At 48.3% G+C, this 25,880-nt stretch overlaps 1 protein-coding gene and 1 non-coding gene across 7 annotated transcripts; both read right to left on the reverse strand.

Annotated features, from left to right (window-relative positions):
- Window positions 1-306: 306 nt before the first annotated feature.
- On the reverse strand, window positions 307-25,771 carry skd (mediator complex subunit skuld). 6 transcript variants are annotated; one of them, XM_032435471.2, is made up of 14 exons: window positions 25,549-25,771; window positions 21,927-22,709; window positions 18,660-18,975; window positions 12,798-12,891; window positions 12,647-12,730; window positions 11,895-12,361; window positions 11,275-11,818; window positions 10,292-10,780; window positions 8,970-9,207; window positions 8,219-8,883; window positions 3,132-8,133; window positions 2,059-2,173; window positions 1,876-1,991; window positions 307-1,808 (listed from the first exon to the last, which is right to left on the reverse strand). In XM_032435471.2, the coding sequence occupies exons 2-14, from the start codon at window positions 21,993-21,995 to the stop codon at window positions 1,425-1,427; spliced, it is 8,583 nt and encodes a 2,860-aa protein (XP_032291362.1). In that variant the 5' UTR covers window positions 21,996-22,709; window positions 25,549-25,771; the 3' UTR covers window positions 307-1,424. The 6 variants fall into 6 exon arrangements, with proteins under 6 accessions (XP_032291362.1, XP_032291361.1, XP_070064834.1 ...); XM_032435470.2 differs by having other exon boundaries at window positions 1,876-1,994; XM_070208733.1 differs by having other exon boundaries at window positions 1,876-1,994; window positions 25,649-25,770.
- On the reverse strand, window positions 12,441-12,598 carry LOC116650765 (small Cajal body-specific RNA PsiU6-40). Its single transcript, XR_004303814.1, has one exon. It is a non-coding gene; the product is annotated as a small Cajal body-specific RNA PsiU6-40 (non-coding RNA).
- Window positions 25,772-25,880: the final 109 nt, after the last annotated feature.

Below are 25,880 nucleotides of genomic sequence, written 5' to 3' on the forward strand. Positions count from 1 at the left end.
GTCTGTGTGTGAGTTGGTGTGTGTGTGTGTGTCAGTGTGTGTGTGTATATGTGTGCGAAGTACAACAAAACACAATTTTTATAAAACAGTTCTTCCTAACGCTCAAACTACTTACTGACTTAAAATCCCTTATACCATAACTCTTCCTTCCCCCCATGCAACGCACCCCCCCCCCCCCCCAACCCTCCTACACCCCCGCACTCCGCTCAACATCTGCGCTTTGCGTCCAGATATATGTATGTGTATATCGCTCTATATATATATATATATATATATATATATATAATTGTTATATATGCATGTACAGTATACCGTTTCCTTTTGTATATGTGTGTCTGTCTGTCTCTGTGTGTGTGTGTGTGTGTGTATGTGTGTGAGTTTTCGCTTTAACATTAAATTGTATGTGTTTTTTTTATAATAATTTAAACTAATTCTCGCTTTGCACAAAAAATTTACACAATTTATTAATTTAATTTAGTTTTAATTGGGTTTTCGCTTTTTGTTGCTACTAATTGTATAATTATAATTTTTTTCTCTTATATTGTTGTTGTTGTTGTTGGTGTGTTTATAATTATTGTTGTTGTTGTTGTTGTTGTTCTTACTGCTTACGGCAAATTGGTTGTAAATATGTACAAATTTCCTTTTTACTTACACACTAAAAATGTTTTTCTTTTTTCTTCATCTTTAAATCTTGCGTATTGTATATGATCTATGTATATAATATATATAAATATGCCCCTATTGTGTGGTTGGTTTTTTTTTTTGTTTGTTGTTTGTTGTTGTTTTTTCATTTTGTATATGTATAAATATTAAACACTAAAACGAACGCCAGCCTAAAAAAACAATTCTTGCACTATACACAATTCTTCAATTAATAAATAGTAATGCTGTTTTGCTACTCTCACGACTTGATCGGTTCTCGGTAACCATAATTCAATTTATCGCTCATTGCTCATTGCTCATCGCTCATTGCTCATTGCTCATACATTTCTTACTTTCTTCTTCTTTTAACTTTGCACACCCTGTGATAAGGCTGTAAGGCGGCGGCGGCGGCTGTTATTACAAGGCTCTGTGTTTACGCTAACTGTGCGTTATTCTGTTAACAGTTCATCTTTATAATATTACTTTTACTGTTACTGTTACTGTTACGGCTGCTGTTATTCTTACTGTTACTTAACTTTTTGTTTTTTGTTTTTTTTTTGGACTGTTAACTTCAGTTGTTGGTTGCTTGGTGTTTTATTTGTTTGTTTGTTTGTTGTTGTTGGAGTTTCTTTGTTTTGGTATAGCACTTGTGGATATTTCGCTATTATATGGAAGTACAGCAATTGGAAGCAATCGACTGTTACTGTTACTCTGTTACTCTGTTACTGTTACTGCTACTGTTAATTGTCTAGTGTTGTATATTGCTTTTTGTGACTGCGCGATTATGCTATCGCCGCCGTTAAATAGTACAAGTCCATGAGGGTCTGCACATTGATGGGCAGACAGGAGAGTCGGTCGTGTGTATTGGAATCGAGGGCCAGCCAGGAGAGCGCATTGTAGCCCTCAAGGACAAAGCGCAGGACATCGGCCGTTAAGGTCGAGTCCAGGGGATGATCATTTGCCGACTGATGGGCATTGGTCGAGTTGAGTATATCGTCGGCTATCTGAATGTTGGGCACATGCAAATGCAATGCGGTCTTCAGGAAGACGGGACACACATCCTCCAGATGCGGACAGGCGGACCAGAACCAGGCGGGCATTCGACCCGTCGGCGCTGTTGACACCATATAACCCACCGAAATGGGCTGCTGATTGAGGGAACCCACCTAAAATCAAATAAGATATGGGTAAGTCAAGCCAAATGGTTAAGTTTAGTTAATATGGGCTACGCACCTCCTCGACCTCCTGCGGGGGCGTACATTTGAAATTGTTGCCGCCGGCGCTCTGCCAGCTGCGATTGTCCTCCATGCGTCCTGGGCTGCCGTGATTCGAGACGCGATCCATGTGAGCTGCTGTGCAAAAGACATTTCATGAGACAAACGATCAAGGATAATGCAATCTGCATGCGATACTCACAGTCCCAGAAGAGGTCGCCGATATCGGCATCGCTGAAGTCCTCGTTGCCCTCCTCCTCGCCAAAGATGAAGTCATCGTCGACCTGCGGCTCGTTCTGGAATTGTCGTGTGAAGGACTGCAAGAAAAAATCGAGTTCAAATAACAATCGATTGGAATTGATATGGAGGCACAGCCCTAATCGTATATCGGTAAGCAAATCAATTAATCGATTATCCGTTTAACCGATAATTACAGAGTTCTTTTTACTTGCAGCACAAACAGCACTCGAGGGAAATAGCAGAATGTGTCTAAGAGACAACGGTAATTGGATATCGGTAGGCATATCAATTATTAATCGATTAACTGATTATACAAAAATTACAGAGGTTTCTCCTTCTACTTACAGCACAGACAGGAAAAACTGGAATAAGTGTAGGGACATCGAGAAAATCGTATATAGGTAAGCATATCAATTGACCGATTAGTTATCGATACTTGATACTCGATTAACCGATTAACAGCACTCGTGGACAATACCAGAATGTGTCTATGAGACAACGGAAATCGGATGCCGGTAGGCGAATCAATTAATAATCGATTAATCGATAATTACATTCCTGTTCTTTCTACTTACAGCACAGAGAGGAAATACAGGTATTTTTGTACGGAAATCGTGAAGGAGCCAACGGTAATCGGATATCGGTAAGAATATCAATTATAAACCGATAAGTTATCAACATTTACTAATCGAGTAACCGATAATTAAAGAGATCTGTTTTTCTACTTGCAGCACAGTTGGCACTTTTGGGAAAGACCAGACTTTTTGTACGATAATCGGCAAGCAGACAACGTTAATCGGATATCGGTAAGTATCAATTATTAATCGATTAACAGATTAACCGATAATTAGTCGAGTCTTTTCTTTCTTCTTACAGCACAGACAGACAGGAGACTGGAATGTGTGTACGGAAATCGTGAAGGAGTGGACGGAAATTCGATATCGGTAAGTAATTCAATTAACCGATTACTAACCGATAATTGATAATCGATTAACCGATTAACCGATAATCGAAGAATTTGTTCTTTCTACTTACAGCACAGACAGCACTCGTGGGAAAGACCAGAATGTGTGTACAGGTCACATCCTGCGGCGTCGACAACGGATTCTGCATGGAGATCTGCGAGAAGCGTTCGTCGGGCGTAAACTGATCGGGCATTACGCGCAGCTTGGCATCCGGTTCCAGTGTGACCAGGCAGGCGCTCAGGATGGTCGGCGGATACATCAGAGTGCACTGTTTGCACATGTCCTTGAACTGTTTAGAGGCCTTCTGCAGCTGCTGTTTGCTGAGCAGATAGCTCCAGGACTTGAGCTCGCTGTGCCCGATGCGTCCAATCCGTCCGATGACCAGACGCCACATCTGCGACGTCTGCGAGATGAGGCCCATGACAAAGTCCATGAGCTTGCGCAGGGCAACATAACGTGCCGGGGCCTTGCGTCTGCGCGCCCGATTCGGCACATCGATATTGATGCAGACCTTCTCCAGGAGCTCGCCACGCTCATCTGTGGCTGTGGCCAGCAGCCAGGACTGATCCTCGCTCAGGCAATAATTGCAATACATGACCGAATAGCGCGTCTCGTTCTGGCCGTGCATGCTGCCGGCGGCGCGCGAGAAGTCCGTCTTGTCGTTGCGCTCGTGCATCGGTGCCAGGACAAAGGGCGCCGTGTACATCTTGTAGGCGCGCCGATTGGGCTCATCCTTGGTCTTGAGAAAGGCCTCCATGTTGGCGGCGGTGCCGAAGCCCGTCAGACTCTTGACGGGCTGCGCATGCACCAAATGCCGCCGGCACTGCGAGAATATATTCAATGCCAGGCACTTGATCTCATCCGAGAAGCGACGACGATTGCCGCACGGCCCCAGCTCCATGATGGCCTCCAGCGAGATGATCTGGATGTTCATCTGGGCGCGCACCGAATCCGGCACCGCCTTCAGGAGCTCCGCATAGCAGCGCAGCAGTGCGATCAGCGCGAGTCGCTCCAGCTCAAAGCTGTCCGAGGCGAAGGTGAAGGGATTCACCACATAAAGGACAATAGCCGATGGATTGATGTCCTCCAGCGTTTCGCCCATGCCCAGCGGATCGCCCAGCACCAGGGCGGGCTTCGAGTCGCCGCCCGCCTTAACATCCGCCTTGCTGTCCTGCTCCTGTCCGGCGCCGCCAGCGCCGCCGGAGCTGCTGTTGCTGCTGCTCTGCGTCGCCGGGGTCGGCTCCGTGCCCGGCTCCAGCTTGATGACGGGCTCATGCGGATGCTCGGCAGCTGAAGGAGGCACCGCGCCCGGTGCCTTGGTCGAGTGGCTGCCACTGGCAGAGGCATCCGGAGGATTGAGCAACGTCTTGTCGCCGGGCACACGGCTCAGATAGGGCGCCAGCTGGTAGAGAAAGGCCACGGCATAGCGTCGGATCTGCTCGGCCAGAGGCGCATGGTCCAGGGTGCGCAGCCAGTCGTCGAGCGGCGTCAGCGGCGCCTCCCGTTCGGTGCCCACCTGCAGGACACCCTCCCAGCCGCGGATGGGCGTATGCCTGCCCAGCTTGCACATCTCGTAGGTGCTGCTCAGCTCACGGAAATAGGTGCGCGTGCTGGCGGCGACATGCTCATTGTCCGGACACACGACCACGTAGACCACGTCCCGGGCATACGAATAGGGCTCCAGGAGAAACTTGTCCCAATAGTGAATGGAATGCGGCGCCACCGAAATCCAATCCTTCTCGTAACCGACCACAACCGAGGGTATGGGCTGTGGCTCGCACTGCCCGGAGGCGCGTCCGGCCAGACGATGGAACTGACGCCAGGTGAGCGGACCGCTGACCGTATTATAGGAGCTGGCATCCTTGGAGCCGGCGGCACCGCCGCGCGATTTGCAATGGAAGGCGCTCTGCAGCATCGGCTGGATGGCGTTCATTGTCCGGACGATCTCCTTGTTGCTTCGCGTAAAGCCCACGGGTAGGTAGGGCCATTTGTGCACCGTGAGGCGACTGCTGCCCAACACGAGAAGCTTCTGGCGCAGGGCAGGCGCCGCCTGGAATGCCGTCAACTGTTGCGAATGCTGCGCTGGATGTGGCTGGTGCGGATGATGCGGATGCTGCGAATGCTGGTGCGGATTGTGCTGCTGTCCATGGTGATTATTGTGTCCGAATTCGAGCATATTCATGTCCATGCGCTGGCTCTCGAAGGCGAGCCGTGCCTGCTCCAGCGCCAGGCTGACCACATCGTGCGCATCCGTAAACTCGAGCACGTTCGCTATGGACGCCAGCGAGGCGCTGTTCTGGCCAAAGAGTCGTCGCTGCCGGGACATGCGACGGCGATGGGACTGCAGGGCCCGGTGCACCGAGCTGCTCGAGGTCTGGATAATCGAGCACTGATCCAGCAACAGATCGAAGATCGCATGCGCCAGCTGCTCCAACTGCTGCTGCTGCTGCTGCTGTCCGGACGTCGTGGTTGTCGTCGTCGTTAGCTTCTCCAGCTCCTTGCCAACCGGCTCGTTGACCGACTTGTTGTTGTGATTGTGATTGTGGTTGTTGTTGCCCTTGCGGCACAGGCTTTGGATGAGGCTCAAGAGCGTGGGCTGCTTGTGCCGGGCCGGATCGTCCACAATGCCCGTGATCTCCAGCTCATCCTCGTAGAAGAGGCCGGCGCGATGTGACAGACGGCGATTGACCACGGCGCTAAAGCCGCATGTGCACTCAACGGGATCGTCGTCCACGTAGCCCGTGATGTGCGGATTGCTGCTGGGCGGAGTGCACGACGAGGAGCTGGAGCCGCCGTTGGGCCCGTGGCCATGGTGCACGGAGCCAGCTCCGGACAGCGCAGCCACCGGCGACGAGTCCAGCCCACCGCCAAAGGCACTTATCATGCGCATTCCACCACCACCGCCGCCGCCGCCGCCGCCGCCACCCGATGCACTGCCTCCAAAGGGATTATATGGAGTGCCCGCCGGATGACTATTGAGCAGACGCTGCGACGGAAACGGATTAAAGCTGCTGCCGGGCAGCGGCACATAGAGACCCGAGTCGGCGCCGCGAATGTTGCCAATCTTTTGGGTATCCGCATTGCAGACGCAGACGCTGCTGCTGTCAAAGTTGTGATCCCGGAACACATTCAGAGCCGTATCGTAGAGCAGTATATTGATCAGCACCGAGTTGACCTCCGGCAGCTCCTGCAGCAGACTCATTGCAGCTGCTGCTGCTGCTGCCGCTGCGGCGACGGAGGAGGAGGAGCTGCTGCCCAAACCAGTTGAGCCGGCGCCGCCGCCAGAATATTGCATCATGGCCAGCTTAGAGCCATCGCCTGCAGGCATTAGACCAGCTCCCGCTCCACCCGATCCTCCTGCGCCCGCACTCATCGGCCCGAACATCACATGATGCACGCTCTGCGGCGTGTGCGGATGACCCGGCGGCTCCTGGGAATTGTACTGCTTGTTGAGGTACGAGGACGTGGACGTGGCCGGACTGGCCGCCGCCAGCTCATACGGATACGGCGGCGGCGGATGCGTCGGCGTCTGCCGCATTCCGCCCAGATGCATCGGACTGCTGCGCGGAAAGGGCACCACGCCCGGCCCGCCCGGCGACGGAATGGGCGACATGCCGGCCCGCTGCATCAGCTGCTGCATGGAGCTGCCGGGCGGCGCCTGCGGACAATTGAGCTGATTCAACAGGAGCTGGCTGCCGCCGCTGCTCAGCGGCTGCGGCACCGTCGTCGTCGCCGTCGTCGTCGTCGAGGGCGACGGCATCGCTGCATTCATTGGCGTCCTCGGTCCGGCGGAGAGCAGCTCGTGCAGCTGCTGATGCTTATGCTGCTGCTGCTGTTGCTGCTGCAGCTGGAGCTGCTGCTGTTGGTGCTGCTGCTGGAGCTGCTGATGCTGCTGGATGCGCTGCTGGAGCTGCTGGTGCTTCTGGAGCTGCTGCTGCTGCTGCTGCGCGGCGGCCGCCTTGGCTAGCGTGGCGGCACGCGACTTCTGGCTGTGGCTCCACGTGGGATTGTAGTAGCAGTTGGCGGGAATCTGGAGCGGCGGCTGCGTCTGACTGGGCAGATTGGTGAGCGGCGCGTAGCGCGAGGAGCCCACAAATTTCTCCTGCTGCGGCGGCCTGTACACATAGCTCCAGTCATCGATGGGCTCCTCCACGGGACTGCCCAGCTCCACGCTGTACTCCTGCTTAACCATTTTGAGGACCACGCCCAGACCGACAGCTACGCCCACATTTGTGGTGGTGCTGCTGCTGTTGTTGGTGGTGGTGTCCACGCTCAGATCGGTCATGACAACGTCCGTTTGGCAGGGACTCGAATTGGGATGCTGTTGCTCGTGGGATGGAGGCGTGGGAAACATTTTGGTTAGATCTTCGGCCTGTATGCTTCCCGCACCGGAGCTGGCGACGACGGCGGCAACAACGGCGCTGGCCACCGCCGTGCTCCGCTTGAGCTCGTCGATGGTGTTGCTGACGGCGCTGCAGCCGCCATTCGAGGGATTGTTGGAGTCGGGCGGCGTATGGATCTGGACGCTGCTGCACTCGTCGTTGGAGCTCGTCTCGAACAGCTGCTCGAGATCGTTGAGCGAGGGATTTAGGCCTTCGGCTGTGAACAGATTGTTGCCAGCGCTCCCGCTGCCCGCGGTGCTCGTCGACTTGGATTCCTTGCACGGCGAATGCAGGCCCGGCTCCGTCTTAATGTCCAGGCCCTGGAAGAAACTGTTGCCAGTTGTTGTTGCAGTCATGTTTCCGCTGCCGCTGCCGCTGCCGCTTCCGCCAAGCGCATTGTCCGCCTCATCAGCGCTGGATGCGCCGCCATAGGCTCCTCCTGCTCCTGCTCCTGCTCCTCCGGCTATGCCCACAAGACCGCCGCCGCCGCCGCCGCTGGAGCTGCCCTCGCCGGCTGCTCCCAGCGCCGCGGCGCTGCCTTCGATGGAGAGCAGCGGGCCATAGACGGAGCCGGGCGAGGGCATCAGCGGCTTGAAGTGCGTGTGGCCCTCGTACAGATTCCGGGCGTAACGTGGTCGTCGCTGTTTGGCAGACTCGTTCAGCTTGGGCCGCTTCACGGGCAGATTGTCCCTGCGCAACGGAAGAGAGAACGAGAATTAGTCGGAAGCACGTGAAGAGATCGAGAGATCGAAAGATCGAGAGAGAGACAACTCACCAGGTCTCCTGAAAGCTAAAGTCGTAGACATCCTTGAGCCATTCCTCGTCGTAGACGCTGTCCCCGTCCTTCAGCGTCAGCTGCGGCGGCTTGTACAGATTGAAGAGATTTGTGACCGCTTCCAAGGCGCTGCTCGCCAGCGGCACCTGCTGCTGCTGCTGCTGCTGCACCTGGCTGATCCGTGCCAGGCCTGGCTCCTGCTTGATGGCCAGCACCTGCTGTGGCGCCTGCTGCTGCATCTCCAGCTTCTTTACGCTAATTGTGCCGCATTGTGTGGCACCGCCTGCTCCGGCTCCGGCTCCTGTTGCTGCTCCTGCTGTTCCTGTTCCAGCAGCTGTCGCGGATGTTGTTGTTGTTGCTGTTGTTGTTGCTGCTGCGCCTGCTGTTGCCGGCGTGGGCGTGGCCGGCTGCTGTGGCACACTGCCCGGCGCCGCATTCAGAGATTGAGAGCCACCGCCTCCGGCCGCATTGCCATGCTCTGCATAGGTGGGCGGCTCCACGCTGGGTGTCTGATGCACGTACGGCGAGGCGGTTATGCTTTTGTTGTCGTGCTGATCCGTCGGCGTTGGCGCCGGCGTATTCTTGTCCAGCAGATGATCGATGGGCGTCGGCGGCTGCTGCAGATTCGATACGGATGTCGGCGCATGCGGACTCATATTGAGCAGCTGCAGCAACGGAGGAGCGAGCAAAATGGAAACATTAGCAACATATTTTACGGATGAAATGTGGGACAGTCGTCACTTGGACTCACTTGCTCAGCGGGCGGCACCGAGGTCGGCTGCGAGTGCGCCGAATTGGAGAGCGGATGCGGCGAGGGCGCCGGCGTTGCAGGCGAACCCACCGAGGAGGAGGCGGCGGCGGCGGCGGTGGCGGCGGCCACCGTCGGATCGCCCAGCTGCGTGTTGCGTGAATAGGTCGAGGAGGCGCCGCCGCCTTGGCAGGGCGTGCTGCTGCTGCCGCCGGAAGAGGCGCTGCCCACGTTGAGATGTCTGCGCGAGAGCGAGAGAGAAACAGAGAAAGAGAGGTGTAAAAGAAAATGTTGTGATTAGTGTTGATGTGTTGCAAAAATCAACAAGCGGAACATGCTTGTGGGTTATATACAATATTAAAAACAACTACGAATTATTGCGGCTAATAATCTATAAATAGTTAATCGATTAATCGAAAACGAGAGTGAAAATGGTAAGCAAAAAAAATAATAATAAACACCACATCCAAGAGAGCGAGAGAGCGAGCGAGCGAGCGAGCAAGAGAGAGCAGTTCCAACTCAAAAACCAAAAAAACAAAAATTAATAACCTTTGCAGAATATACATATGCAAATGTACGGGTTATTTACATATATACACAGTATATGTTCAGTTGTGTGTGTGTGTGTGTGTGTGTGTGTGCGTGTTTGTTAATATAACGGGCAGCTGCAATCGATAGCACGCGGTCCGATAACGATTAAATGAGCGAATTATCGCAGACTGCGCGCCTGCGCAAAATGCCAAATATAACTGTATCTCAGTTAGTGAACAATATGTGTGTGTGTGTGAGTGTGTGTGTGTGTGTGTGTGTGTGTGCATATTAATTTGCTGTTACTGTTTGTTACACCATTAACCGCAAGTTAAGAGAATTGAAAATAAGTATTGTTACTGAGGTGAAGGTGGAGGTGAATATGTTGCTAAGGAGCTGCGTAATTAAACAGCTCGTATATGAACGAGTAAGTATGTGTGTGTGTGTGTGTGTGTGTTTGACTTTCAAAATAGGTTTGAGAAAAAACTTAAAATAACCAACCAACAGAATCAGTAACAAAATGTTAAAAAGTTAACAGAGCGTGTTGTGTTGCTGTTGTTGTTGATGGCAGAAAGAGAGCGAACTAACAGAATATAAACAACTTAAGAGAGCGTGTGCGTGTGTGTGTGTGTGTGGGTGGGGGCGGGGTGAGTATGCACATGTGTGTGAGTGTAATAATAGAGCGTATTAAAAACTTATAGAAAAAACCAAAGAAAATTAAAACATATGGCAACACTCCACACACACACACACATACACACACATAAACACACACACGGCTGAGCAGCGACACAAACCTTTGTTTTGGTATATTGGTGTCTGTTGTTGTTGTTGTTGTTGTTGTAGAGGAAGTTGTGTTGTTGTAGTTAGGTTTAAGCGCTGTCTGAGTATTGAGTAGAAAACGCTGATGAAACGGCACAATTTGTCGCTTGAGGCCAACAGCAGCGTAGGAGGAGGAGGAGGAGGAGGAGGAGGAGGAGGAGGAGTAGTAGGAGTAAGAGGAGTTGCTGCAGTTGCTGGCAAAGTAGCCAACACTGGAACTGGAATGATGCGTCGCTGTCGCTGCCCGTTGATGCTGCTGCTGCTGCTGCTGCTGTTGTTGTTGTTGTTGTTGGTAAAGCTGAAATGTTGTTTTGCTGCCGCTGCTGCTGCTGGCGACGCCGATCGCAGCACGCAGCGCTGGCGAGCCAATGCCGCTGCTGACGCTCTGCTGGCGCTTGCCGCTGCCAACGCCGCTACCGACGCCGCTGCTGCTGCCAGTGCTGCCAGTGTTGCCGCATTGTGCGCTGAAATTTGGTGGGTTTTGGTGTTAAACTTTAAACTCAACTTTCAACACATTTTCAGGAGCGCGCGCCTAACAAGCTGTGGTGAGTTAAAGTTACAACATTTCGATTGTTTTCGCTGTTAGCGTATATCGATAACACATGCAACGCTTATCGATAAACACACACACACGCAGTTAATTGATAACAAACTATTTATACATAATTCTATATATTAGAGCTGAGTTGCTGCAAACTGTTTTACTAGGCATGCCTTTAAAGCGGTTTCTCTTGCTATGGCTAACAAATTCATTGCAAAAAATAACAAAAAAAAAGAAATGAATATAAATAACAACAATGCAGAGCACACGACTCGCTGTGTGCTGTGCAGAGAGAGAGAGAGGGCGAGAGAGAGGGAGAGCGAACGATGCAAGTGGAGCAGAGAGAGCGTAACAAGTGTATTAAAGAGAGCGTGAGAGAGCGAGAGAGGGGGTGGGGAGGGGAGGGGGTACACTTACTTGGTGCATATGCAGGGCGCCTTTTGCATTGGATCCACAAAGTTCCAGAGCTTTTGCCGCTGCTTCTGCTGCTGCTGCTGCTGCTGCTGCTGTTGGATTTGCTGTTGCACGTGCTGCTTGGAATCCGTTTGCTTGTTCTCATCCTCCTCTGCCGCTGCCGCTGCTGCTGCTGCCGCTGCTGCTGCTGCGGCGTCCACGTGCAGCGTATTCATGATGCAATCCTGCCAGGCACGCTCCGGCATTTCGATGGCCGCCGTGGCGGGAATATGAGTATTATTTGTATTGAAGGTGAAGCCCGATGTGGGCCGCTGATCGTAGTAGGGCTGAAACGTTAGACGCTCCAAGGCGCTGATCGCTTGCGTTGTTGCTTTCCTTGAGTCCTTTGCAGATGCTGCTGCTTGCGTCGCTGCTGGCGTCGCAGCTGCTGCTGCTGCTGCTGCTGCCTGATCGTTAGCCTTGTGCAGCTCAGCAAACTCCATGTGCTCCATGTCGTCCAGATCCGTGACTAGTACATAATTCGTGGGATGATACATCTTATGACCACCTGCACAAACCAAACAAATCAATATATATAGATAAAGAGAGAGAGAGGGGGGGGGGGGGGCGGGGGCGGTACTCACCCGATACCACCTCAACGACGGGTGGCACATCCGTGTTGTCCTTATTGCACAGCGGAAAAAACGAGGCCCAATCCTCGAGTATCTTTTCGGCCATGGGATCGCTGGCCTTGTAGCTGTTGCCGGTGAGTATTGCCGCAATGCCAAACGGCGCCAGCATCACTTTGCGCGCTTGCGTTGGCGTCGCTGCCGCTGCCGCTGCCGACGCCGACGCCGACTTCTCTGCGACGCCCGACGCCTCCAGCAGTGGGGAGCCGGCGGGCAGCGTGGCTGTGCCAGCACTGGCGGCATCCTGTTGGGCACGTGCTGTGCCCGACGTTTGGCCGCTGGCGGCGGCAAAGGCAGCCGCTGCCTCCGCCAGATGCTCCTTGGTCAGGGGCCGCACGGCGGGATGCTCGCGCAGATCTATCGAGGCGCAGACCGTGTCGCCATGCACAAAGAACGTGAACGAGAAGGACAAGTGCTGCGAGCTAGAGACAGAGAGAGAGAGAGAGAGAGAGAACACAGTTAACATTTGCTGGCCAATCCTCTCAAGAAATCTGCGATGGGTAATGTGCCTGGAAGAACGATGCGAGCGCACAGGCTGGAATGCGGCCGCACAGAGTTCCAGTCTGAAGGTATTTAATCTGGGATGCATGCCGAGGACGCCCAACGGAAACAATTCTCAGCAATTGGGCGCCGCCATTAGCGGAGCAAGTGCATCCCCAACCCCTTTTGCCGGCCGACTCAAAACCGAACTCCCTTTTGCGACTCACCTGCGTCCAAACAGACGATCGCTGGAGGTGCACGGCTGCACAAACCATTTGCCAAAGCGCACAATGTCCTTGGTCAGCACGAATCTGCAAGGGCACAAAAGTATGGAACAGTTGGCAGGGATCTCAAATTGACAGTATTTCGTTCGCTTACCTTTCCATGAGATTGTGCAGCGCCTTGAAGAGCAGCGAACGGCACTCGTAGGTCAGCTCGCCCTTCCACGTGCCGTTCCAGAGCGATTGATTGGCTGGAAATGAACAAAGAAAGAACAAATACCGTTAGATGCATCGGGTAAGTTTTACTGTAATAATATATGAGCTGATGAGAAAAAATGCCAGAGGAATTGAACTCAATCAATTTCCTTTAAAACTTGCTTGACTACTTTCTGCATTGTGCAACACTGTTAATTACTCTACACTGCAATTGGTCTGAAAATAATGCAATATAATATAATTCTAGAACTAAACTTTAATTGCATTCGCTTTCGTTAAAAGCTCAACTTGTTGTGCACTGTGCAACACTGTTCTGTAATTGAACACTTTTTGCATTGTGCAACACTGTTAATTACTGTATTATTGATCTTAAAATAATCCAATATAATATAATTCTAGCAGAACTAAACTTTAATTGCATTCACTGAATTTTTGTACACTGTACAACACTGTTCTGAAATTGAAATCCACAAGTTAAAGCTTTAAAATGTAATAGAGTTTTTAGTTATTTAATTTGTATTACAAAAGCTTTCAAATATCCACATAAATTTATGGAAAGCCTGCTTTAGGCCCAATTGCATTGACTGCACACAGTTCAAAAGTGCAAAACTGTTTATCAACACTGTCTCACGCATTGTGCTGCTCAACACTGGAAAATCAATTGCAAGCACAGCAAAAAACTTAATTGTTTATTTACATTTGAAAGCGTTTCATTATTTTTTTTTTCAGATTTTTAATGGAACGCACTCACAACAGGCGGAAAATAACTGAGTAGCTAGAAGCGGACGCGTGCTTCTTCTACATGTGTGTGTGTGTGTGAGTGTGACAACACATAAACAAAGCGCGACAACAACAACAACAGCGAGAAGAAGAAGAGAAACGCAAAACATTCAACATTCAAATTTAAGCGACGCGCGCTTCCAGAATTTTTCCAAAAGGCCAATTAATTTGTTATTGTTTTGCGACGCAGCAAAAGAGAGAGAGAGAGAGAGAGAGAGCGAAGAGCGGAGAGGAGGGAGGCTGGATTAAGAGCGTTCGAGAGTTCGAGAGAGCGCGTACACACACACATTTACAGCTAGTGCAGGCAGCAGCAGCAGAGGTATAGAAGAATATGTAAATGCAAGAGAAACCATGAAAAATACATGAAGAAGAAGAAGCAGAAACGGTCCCCAGCAGCAGGCCAAAAGGCAGGCAGGCAGGCGCAGGCAAATCAAAAGCGGAAGCGCAAACAAAATGCGACTTTAAAACAAAACAACAAAAAAGTTGCCCATTTACCATGCGACGGCGACGAACGAGCAGCGGGGGGAAGGGGGGCCAGCATAGTCGAGTAATTTTTTGGAAAATTCCAAGCATCTCACACACACGCGCACACATACGTATTCGCACAAGCGACGCCAGACACCTACACACGCAGCAGCGACGGCGACTGCGGCAGCGACTGCGGCGTCATCGACAATTACAGGGCGCAGCAGCGCCGGTTCACCCTCTGCTTGGGGGGGAAAAAAAAACAACACACACACACACAGCAAAAGAAAGAGGCCAGCCAGAGGCGCAGACAAGGCAACACCAACAAATGTTGCAAAGATAATTACGTAAAGGTAAACAACATTATAAATAACAAAACACAGCAAGCAAAAGAGAGCAGGCAGCAGGCAGCAGAGAGCAGGCAGCAGGCAGCGGGCAGCGCGGCCCATTCACATTCACACTCAAAAGCAAAGAGTGCTGCGAGCGCAGGCCGGCGACTGAGCGTGAGAGTGTGAGTGAAAAACGTATAAAAGCAGCGAGTACCGCGACGTTGGCAGCAAAACAATGCAGCGGGCAGAGACAGCGGACAGAGGACAGAGGCAGCAGCAGCAGTGGCAGAGGCAGCGGCAGTGGCAGAGGCAGTGGCGTAGGCTGGGCTTTGGATATTTATGCTGTTGGTGGATTTTGTTGTTGTTGTTGCTGCTGTTACAAGCCTGCTTGTGTGTGTGTGTGTGTGTGTACCTTCTTTCAATGAGATCAGCGTAAATTTTTACCAGAGGGCAATGTACGATTATGTGTGTGTGCGTGTGCATGTGTGTTTAAGGCATGTGTGTGTGTGTGTGTGTGAGTGTTAGTTTTGCCGCCGCCCAGTCGGGGGCCATAGCCGAAACCCACAGCGCACACAGCCACAGCAAATGTCAAAAGCCCGCAAGAGAGAGAGAGCGCGCGAGCGAAAGAGAGAGAGTGGGAAAGAACGTAAAAGGGTAGCAACAAAACGGCTGCAGCTTCTGAGCTTCAAACAAAAGAGTCCGGACGCAACGAAGCAGTAGCACAAAAAGAAACGCAACAAACAAAAATTAAAAGAAAAAAAAAATGCCAAGCCTACAAATCTACAACAGAAAATACAATACAAAACTGAAATTGGCGACGCGCCGCTCTTTAGCCGGACTTTGAGTTCGAATCTCATTCCCGGCCATAACAGGAATATGACGATGGCTGCTCAATGCAAATTCCAAATACACACACACACAGAGAGACGGACAGACAGACAGACAGACAGAGAGACAGACAGACGACAGACGTACCTACTATGTATCTGTGTTTTTTTGTAGCACGTGTGGTTTGTGCACATGTTGCTGCCGACAGCGACTCACGCAGCGCGACAAAGATAGACATGAAGAGCGCAGCAGTGTGTTAGAGAGAGAGAGAGGGTGAGAGCGCAAAAGAGTGGGTGAGAGTCCGTAACAGTGAGTGCCTGTATCTGTGAGAATGTACATATGTACAAAATTCGCTGTTGCTGCCCGCTCATAACTGTCGGAGTGTGAGTGAGTGAGCGAGTGAGCGAGTGAGTGAGCGAGTGACTGTTGTTTGGGCAAAAGTGCCGCTAGTTTTTTAAAGCATGCACTCGCTCGCTGATGCGCTCTCCCACACACACACACACGCCAGCTGAGAGAGCCTTTCGCTGTTGTTGTTTGTGCTTGTGCTTGAAACGCTATTTTAGGTTAAAAATTTGCTACCACAGCAAAAAAAGAGGCGAATGAATAAAAATGACGTGCAAACGGGCCAACAATGACAAACGTGCGCATGCATGTGTGTATGCGTGCGCGCGCGCGTGTGTGTGTGTGTGTGTGTGTGGGTAATTACAATACCTTGATATTATTTTACAAGCGTACGCCATAATTTCACAACAATAAAGCGTGCAATTTGGTAGCTTGTTGCGTGTGCAACGTGCAACGAAATAGAAATTGGAAAATCAAATACAACAATCGCTGTTGTATTTATTTATTAACCTAATCAAGGTCAATAATCTATGGCTCAGCGTCGCAACGGGCTGAAAATTGGTGAATACAGCGACAACAACAACAACAACAACAGTAAAAGCAGCGGCAGCAGCAGCAGCAAAACGAAGCGAATGCAAAATTTTGCAGCAACAACAAAGCGCATTGTAATTAAGCTTAAAAACCAGTTTCAAAAACGCGCACAAAAGAGAACAAACGAAAAGAGCGCACACACACAGACACACACACACATGCATAGACGCTGTGAGCTCATAATTATTAGCCCCAATTGTGTGGAGCGCGCGCTTCACACAAATAGAGCGAACGAGCTAGAGGAAGAGATAAACACACACACACACACACATGCACACGCACACGCACACGTAGAATGTCAAAGCAGCAACAAAGTGACAGCTGTTTATGGTAAAATGAACAACAACAACAGCAACAACAACAACAACAACAGCAATGACAACAAGTAGCGACATGTTATTCGATAATATCTAATCGTGTTTCACGCTAAACAGGCCAAATATCAAGAAATTGTTCATTTCGAGTTGGTTTTTTGTTCTGGTCAACCGTTATAAACAAAATTGGAAAGCGAAAACGAAAAAAACACTCACGGCAAGTGTTGAAAAGAGACGCACGCAATAAAGCGGCGCTGCCGTTGTGTGTGTGTGTGTGTGTGTGTGTGTGTGTGTGTGTGTGTGTGTGACGTCTGTTTTTTTCGCGGCCCAAAATCAACAAAAGCTGTGGCAAGTTGTACAACAGCAACAACAACAACAACAAATACCGCAATATCATTACTTTGGCTCTGCTGCTGCTGCGTTGCCAGTTTTCACTGGGCAGCAGCAGCAGGCACTTACGACGGACTGTCTCGTCTCTCTGGTTTCATTCACACGCACACACACACACACACACACACATACGCGCACACACACAGCCGCAAAGAAAGCGCACAGCTTTTTGTTTGTTGTTTGCGGCAAAGTAAAAGGCTATAAAAAGAAAAGAGAATTCGCACACACACACACACACACGCGCGTGCACATCGAGACAATGTAATGTCAATGCAATTAGTCAATGTCCTTGTCATTAAAGAAAGAAAATAAAACAACGTGCCGTTGACGTCGGGGTCATCAACAATTTCACCACAGCAGCAGCGGCGGCGGCGGCAGCGTCGGCAGCGCATTCAACTCGAACGCCGGCGTCATCGTCGACAGCGGCTAACTGTAAAAGTCGAATGGCCGCAATATGACGTCGAGCATTCAAACGGGATGGCAGCCTAACTACGTTACGATTACGCTAACGCTAACGCGCTTACGCTTACGATTACATTTAACGTTGACGTATGTCTTAGCAGTGGAATTTGCCACTAGAGGGAGACACCAAACATTTTAAGAGACAGCCTGATAATTTGCGGTACCAGATAGCGGCGGCATGTGTGCGAAGCAAAAGGCAAAATTAAATCTAAGCAAAAAAAAAAAAAAATGTTTAGCCATACCGCAAAAACTACTGATAAGAGCCAAACAGCAGCAGCAGCAGCAGCAGCAGCAGTGGGAACAGTTCTCGAGGCCTTCACAACGTTTGCGAGTGTAAAGAAACAACCCCTTAAAGGCAGCTGCAGAAACGCCAAAGCGGCCGAGGTAAATACCAAGAGAGCGAGTGCGCGAGAGAGCGCGCGCGAGAGAGCGAGCGCTTTAAAGAGCGTGAGCGTGCGCCAACCATAAAGAGAGACGAAACGAAACAAAAACATTGCAAATGACACAGGTGACGTTTCAAGCGTGGGCTGACCGCAGCGCTGTGGTGGGTTGGCGGAAGGGGGAGGGTAGCAGAAATCGACGTCGTTCTGCTGCTGCTGCTGCTGCTGCTGACAGACGATGAGCGCGCCATGTGAATGATGTGTTGGAGAAACAACAGCTACAAGGCACACAAACACACATGCACACATGCACGTACATTTATATGATAAACGCGAGCGCGCGCGCCTCTTAGTGTGCGTGTGTGTGTGTTTGTGTGTGTGTGTGTGTTGTCTGTGTGTATTGTTTTGGTTTGTCTCATGGGTACAACAAATATTTAGCTGCGCTGCACGCGCTGCGGCCTTGAAGTTTTATTAAATTTATAAAAAGCTCATAATGTAACGGACGTTCTCAACACACACACACACACACACATGCATGCATGCATGCATGTATGTATGTATGCACAGTTAATATTGTTAGAGCTGTGCACATGTTGAACACTTAAGTGAAGTGTTGGTAAATTCCTTATGAAATTGTGTGAAATCAAAAGTTAATTGATTTTTGATCTAAAAATCTCTACATTCATTGGAGATTTTCCCATTTTCACCTAAACACGTGTATAACATTCGGTCAATTGAACACTACAGTCAAGTGTTGGTAAATTCCTTTCGAAATTGGTTGAAATCGAAAGGAATTTATTAGTTCTACAGTCGTGGCAGAACTATTATATCTACCTAAAAAGCTTCGCTTTGAAGATTTACAGGAAAATGGATGAGAAACGGATCTAATAAACTGTATCTATTGGGTTTACTTTGAACTTACCAGCTATTTTGAGGAGCTCCGCATCGACAAGCTCACTGAGATCCGGCTCCTCGCCATACCAGAAGATCCAGAGCTCCTTGGCGGCGGCCAGCGATAGAGGCGGGTGTACAGTTGTCGATGTGGTAATCTCAAAGTTTAAGGCATTCGGATCGGTGTTGTCCTGTTTGGTGGATTGAACGCGCCGCCAAACGCACAGCATATCCGCCTGCATGCATCGTGAATAGGAGCGCAAGATCGGATCGGCGAGTGGATCGCTTGACGCATTCGGACGTTCGCCATTAACGAACTTGCGCCATTTAATTCCACACAAATCAGTCTGTGAAAGGAAGGCAGAGAGAGAGAAAGAGAGAGAGAGAGCTTATTAGAGTTGACTTGTTGACTTGTTATCATTGATTGCTTCATTATTATAATAATATCGAGCGCGATAAGCGCGACCAGATATATATATATATATACATATATATATTACGAAATAAGTATATTCATTTGCACAATCGTTCGCTTGGGCCCAGGCACAGTAGCTATTCGATAGGAAAAACTCTTACCACTGTTAACTTATGTTCAGATTAGCGATAAGAAAACAGACAAACAGCTGTTTGTTTGTGGCTTTGTTTACATTTCGACAGCTGCTTTATTAGTTAATAATATTTAGCTAAAAGTAAAAGGCACCTGTGAGTCACACAATTAGCTAAATCTCTAGCTACGCGTTTTCGGTAAGAATTTACGCACATTCAACACAAAACAGCTGACTTTCACCCGGAGCTGGCAGTGTTGGTTAACGTATAAACTTAGTTCTATAAGACATTGCAAAAGTCCAAATGCATAACTGTTACTACGTCGGATAGTTAAGTTGTATTAAGTTTAGTTAAACGGCATCGTAACTGGACATAAAACAAAAAGCTAGCTTAAAAATGGCAACGTAACGTTGTCTTCTAGAAATTCGATACGCTCTTCTGCTGTTCACGCTACTGTATCTTTACTGTATTTAAGCATTTGCATTTGACTAAACCAACTCGCACAGCAGTTTGTTTACGAACACTACACGCAACAATTTCCAGCTAAAAGCTCGCCAAACAAATGAAAACAACTGTGCTTGGCAGTGTTGCAAAATGCGGCACACACACACACACACACACTCACACAAACATTGATGCACTTGTAACAAAAGCAACAAAAACGAAAGGCTTAACGCAAAGCTCAAAACATGAGAAGAGCCCAAAGCAGAAGACGATGAATAAAAGAAAACCTAAGCAACAACAACAACAACAACAAAAGAAAAATGAGAGAGAGCGCGAAAAAAACAAAGACTGTAGAAACAACAAAAAAAAAAACTGGCTAGGGTCGTGTCTTTGGCTCGTCATTGGCGGCTTCCGTTGCGTTGAGTTGTAGCTTTGCAACAACTTGTCGTACTAGTTGCTGTTGTTGTTGTAGTTGTTGTTGCTGTGGCAAGCACAAATCAATGGCCAAAGACAACACAGCGCAAGAGAGCCTCAAGCAGAACACAAATTCAAAAGACACACACACACACACACACGCATGCAGCAACAACAAAAAAAATGGCCAAATAACTGCACCTCACACGAACACACACACACACACACACGAACACACACAAACGCGCGCGCAGACAGAGCAGCCGCAACAACAACAACAACAACAACAACAACAACAAGAGCAGCGCAAGCAAGCAAAAGGTATTCCCCAAACCACGAATGGCTGCCGACAACGTCGAACGAGCGCGTCGCCCCCAACATCAACAACAACAACTACTACAACAACGACAACAACAACAACAACAACGACAACAGCTAAAGCAAAAGCAAAAGCAGCACAACAACAATTCGTTGCGTTCCACATTCTTCCCTTGATATTCGTATTTCGTTTTGGGCATCGCGATTTGTGTTTTCATTTTTCGCTCTCGTTTTTATGCTACTCGCTACTTTACTGTTCCGTGTGTGTGTGTGTGTTTGTTATTTACATACACATGCACGCATTGGCAGTTACTTTTGGCTATGAAAATCCAACTAACTAATTTAGCATCTGAACATTTTTCAACATTGTCAAAAGCAGCAACAGCAACAAATAACGTTCAGGTTCGCTGTCTTTTATCTGCCGACGTCAGCGTCGTCTCGCTGCACACACTCTCACACTCACACACACACACACACACACACACACATGCGTATCTTTGCAATTTTCATGCTCAATCGAGACTCTGCATGCGCTGGCGGCTACGCTGCTTGCGCTCGTTTGGGCCGCACAATATCTTGATGCGCCTTTCTCTCTGACACACACACACACACGCACATGCACACGCACGCACGCTCTCTGCATGTGCTTGTTATCATTCTTCTGACACGCTTTACTTGTGTTTGTTCACGCGCGCGTGCCTTCCAAGTTCAAGCTGACTTCTTTTGCTTTTATTATATATCTCTCTAATTGGGCCTCTCTCGCTCTCGCTCTGCCGCTCTCTCTTTGCCGCTCTCGTTGGACTTTACTCGCTCAGAGAAAGTTTTGCGCGTTTGTTATTGTTTCGTTATTTCGTATAGCGTTCGTTGGCGCGTCGCCCTCTGTCGCTGTCGCCGTCGCCGTCGCTGCCAGCAGCGCTGCTTCTGCTTTTTACAACATTATGGTCCGACGGCGGGCGTGTGCAGCATGTCGACGTCGACGTCGACGTTGCGACCATTTGAGCTTTTCTTAAGCGTTTAACTCGATGTCTGTCTTTTACTGTTACCATCGTTGTCTTGTCTGTCTCTGAGCGAAATTCATTAAAGAAATATGCCACTGGCAGCGCCGCTTTTATGTGAACAAGAAACGGCGCGACCCGGCGGCCAACTAGACGCCGCCGAAGAACCTGTTATGGCCGGCCAGTTGTCGCATACACACACACACACACACGTTTTTATTGTTGCTGCCTTTTCTTTTCTTTTCTTTGACTTGTTTTGTATCTATGCATAGTTCCGCTTTTGTGCGTGAAACTAACGTTATTTAGCGCGCCAGTAACAGTGAGTGAGAGAGCGAGAGAGAGAGACTTAATCAATGGCCGGCCACACTGGCCGTGCGGTGTCTATCGATAAACAGCTGTCGATCGGCGCGTGTGGGCGGAGAGCACATAACAAGCTGAAACACCCTGTGCTGCATTGTCACTGACCTAGATCCAAGCAATTGGCAGCAAAGAACGGAAATGGCAAAATGCAAAAAAACAAAAGAGTGAAAAGAGCATGCAATAGGGCGCAGGGCAAGTGTTAGCTGGATTTGAGCACTTACCAAGGCATAAAAGTTTGTATGGCAATCCTCCAAACTAGCGCCGTTTGTCTGATGATTTTGATGCGTCATAGTTCTTGGCTTATTTTATTTGCACAACAGCAGCACCTCATTTTCTCAATATGTATGTATGGGTTGTTGTGTGGGAAATTTTAAATTATATATATATATATGCACATACATATATACACGCACGCACACGCACACACATATATATATAAATATATATATATATATATGTATAATTGAAATATGTTATGTATTTTGTATGTTGTTGCACATTTGCTTTGATTGGATTTTTTGCTGCTCCTCTTCTTCTTCTTGTTGCCGATGTTGTTGTTGTATTGATTCTTCTTATATGACAATAGATACAGTGTGAGAGTGAGAGAGCGAGAGAGAGACAAACACGTACACACTGACACAGACACGTACACGTACACAGAGACACAAATTGCGTTGCTCGCTGTTGTTGTTGCTGCTGTTGTTGTTGTTGCTGCTGTTGTTGTTGTTGTTTTGAGTGCACTTTTATTTTTGCTGTTGATTTTGCAGCTGTTGCAGTTTGCAGCTACTTGAATTTTTGTTGTTGTTGTTGGTTGGCGTTTTATCGCAGAACTAAAACGCACATTTGCAATTAATTATAACACGTATTTGAATAATTTTAATTCTTTTGTTGTATTTTCTAACTATTTTGTATGCACTCAGCACACACACACATGCACATATTGCGGCACTTTTACATTTTTCGTTGTTTTGCTGTTGTGTGTGTGCGTGTTATTATTTACTGCACTGAAAGAGAGAGACATGAAGATTATTGCTATTTATATTGTTGTTGTTGTAGTTGTTGTAGTTGTTGCACATATCGTTTAGTGCGCGCGATGCCGAACCGAAAAAACACGTTCAGTTAAATCAATTTCGAAATCAGCAACATCATCGCCGTCAAGTTTATAGCAGAGCGCGAGCGAGCGAGCGAGAGAGAGACTTGGCCTGCGAATTGCACTCACACACACACTCACACACAGAAGCACACTCGCAAACGACAATGAAAAACAATTTTGTATTTTTAACGTTTTTGTCTTATTGTTTTTTATGAGGTCTGCTACTGCTTATTTGTTGCTGCCACTGCTGTGCTCTCACACACACACACACACACACACAGGCCTTTAAATGTGCGGCAATTACAAGGGTGGACGGCCGCAGCAGCACACACGTTCAGCTATGCTTCACTCTCTGACGCTCTCTCATTTCATGGAGCTGAACCACTGTCCATTCATTCGGCACTGAGAGTGCGAGAGAGCGAGCACACACACACACACACACGCACACACACACACAATAAAAATTGACTTTTTCAAGGCGCGCATTCGACGTGACGAGCACGCCAACGACGGGGCTATTTCTATGTGTTCGTGCGTGCGTGTGTGTGTCAGCGAAAGAGCGAACGAGTCACACACACACACACAAGCATGCATGCATGCATACATACATATAAACACCGACGCACGACGATGAAAGTCGTCGAGTTTTCGTTAATCGTTGATGTAGACAAAAAAAAAAAAAAGAAACGGAAAAAAAACTAATATAGGTAGTTTTTTTAGCTACAGTTTAAATATGTATTCTTTTTGTATATATTTTTTAACCGTCTGTTGCAGCTGGTCGCTTATAACGGTTTCAAGCTGTTACGACGTTTGCAAAAAACAAAAAATGCATTTTAAAATCACATTTTTCTGTATACATTTTTGGTATTTCGATTTTTCACAATACAAATTTGTAAGTTATTTGCGGTTTGCGTGCTGCCCCTCTCGCGCGCTCTCTTTCGAGCAGAGCTAGGAAGCAGCAGCAGCAGCAGCAGATGAGTAATAGTAAATTGTAATGAGCTTGTGCTTAAAAAGGAACTCACAAACACACACACACGCACACGCATGCACACACGTACACACGAGTGTTGACAGCGACGGAAGATTCGATTGAAATATTGTTAATCAATTTGTATCGAGAAGTTGCACCTTGCACTGCGTTCTATGCCGCGTTATATATACATATATATATTATTTGTTTAATTTATTACTCAATAATATGTGGGCATACGTATATATATGTGTGTATATATATATATATATGTTTTGCGTTTTTCTCGCTTTTCGCACAACACCAAATGACGAGTCAGAAAATTTTAAACCGACTGCGAGACCGTTTCTGCTGCTGCTGCTGCTTCTGGCTGGCAACGACAACGACAACGACGGCGACGACGACGACGCGACATCGCCACACACAATGGAAATTTCGCTCGTCTAGCTTTGCTTTAGCGTTGAGTAGTTGCCAGAAGAGAGCAACAACTACGGGCAGCGGCAGCAACAGCAGCGAGTAGCGAGCAGCAGCCCACTCAAAAGCAGATTTGTGAGTTCTCTCACTCGCTCTCTCTCTCTCAACGAAAAGCGGCGTTTTGCTCATTTTGCAAGTGAGCGTCAGGCAGAGAGAGCGTGTGAGCGTGAGAGAACCGCGCGTCCAAACAAGTTTGTTTTCTTGTGTATGTGTGTACATGTTTATTATACGGACGCACACACACACACACACACACACACACTCTCTCTCTCTCGCTCTCTGTCTTGCCGTCTCTGTTGTGCATCGCCCTCTACTTGAATGCTGCCTGCTTAGGGATGCAACTTTTTCAAAACCGGAGAATAACCAGATCGATTTGCTTGACTGTGGCGCAGACAAAATGGCCAGTTGGTCGTTTTGGCGAATGAGCCATGCCTACGGTTTTTTGTGTTTGTAGTGGGAGGAGTTGCGGCGGGTGTCAATGATCTGCCGCAATGGTTTAAAATCCGACAAGAAAATTCCAAAGAATCTAAATTCAAATCTGAGTGCTTCATGTTTTATGCACTATACAACACTATGCACACACACACACACATATACTACTCTATATGCATATAGAGTGCGAAACGTGATACATAGACAGCATTCCTCTCGCATTCACACACACACACACACACACACACACGCGCGCGACTCGCACCAACCATGGCAAACGCACCTATGTGTGGATATACATACACACACTCACACATTCACATGTAGCAGTGACGCGAGCAACCACTTTCGTAGGTTTTCTTTCAAATGTGTGGTACACATATCTTCTTCTTTTTTTTATTTTAATATATGTTCAATTCTGCCAAGTGGCCGTTTTAAGTTTTTGATTTTTTTCTTTATTTTGCATGTAATTATTTTATTTTTTACACAGATGCCGCGACTTTCCTCTGTTCCTTTCGTTTGCATACATATACATATAAATATATGCGCACTCACACACACACACGCACTGCACGGCACTCACACACACACACACACGCACACAAAATGATCCCCTTCTCAGCGGCAAGCATTCCAATTATTAACGCTATTGCGGAAATATTTAAATACAGTTATGTATATAATGTATAATGTACGCAATTATGTTGGTTTGTAAAACGGCTGCACTGTTATTTATGTACATTATTAATTTTAATGTGCTTCACTCATGGCTCTGCCTCTTTCTCGCACGACACACATACGTGCATATGTATGCGTACGTACATATGTATGTATGTACATATTTTTCGCATTTCTTTGGCTTTTTATCATTTACATTTCTTGTATGCTGTGCCACTTTCTATTCACTTTTTGATGAAACATGCACTTTGTAAGATTAACCGGCGCGTTACTTCGTCTGCGCCTCTTGTACGTACACACTTGGCGGTATTGCAGCAATTTTAAATTGAATTAAAATTCACGAAGCAAAATTGTTCCAGCAAACTGCCGTTTTCTTTGCGTTTCTACGTCCGAACGTCGCGACGGAGTGTTGGCAAGCGCCGCGGTTAAGCGTTGCATTTGGCTGTTATTCAGCTGTTCGCACACGCCTAGTACGCAGCTCACATGAAATGATAGCGGGCGTAAATTATATATGCAAAATATCCTACG

The sequence above is a fragment of the Drosophila virilis genome, chromosome 3 (assembly GCF_030788295.1).
Source record: "Drosophila virilis strain 15010-1051.87 chromosome 3, Dvir_AGI_RSII-ME, whole genome shotgun sequence".
Classification (NCBI taxonomy): Eukaryota; Metazoa; Arthropoda; class Insecta; order Diptera; family Drosophilidae; genus Drosophila; species Drosophila virilis.

Coding starts and splice junctions, on each gene's coding strand:
- skd (XM_032435470.2), bottom strand. CDS start 21,995: ATGACGCATCAAAATCATCAGACAAACGGCGCTAGTTTGGAGGATTGC. Junction 12,362..12,646: donor GATCGTCTGTTTGGACGCAG/GTGAGTCGCAAA, acceptor CTCTGTCTCTAG/CTCGCAGCACTTGTCCTTCT. Junction 1,809..1,875: donor CCCCGCAGGAGGTCGAGGAG/GTGCGTAGCCCA, acceptor ATTTGATTTTAG/GTGGGTTCCCTCAATCAGCA.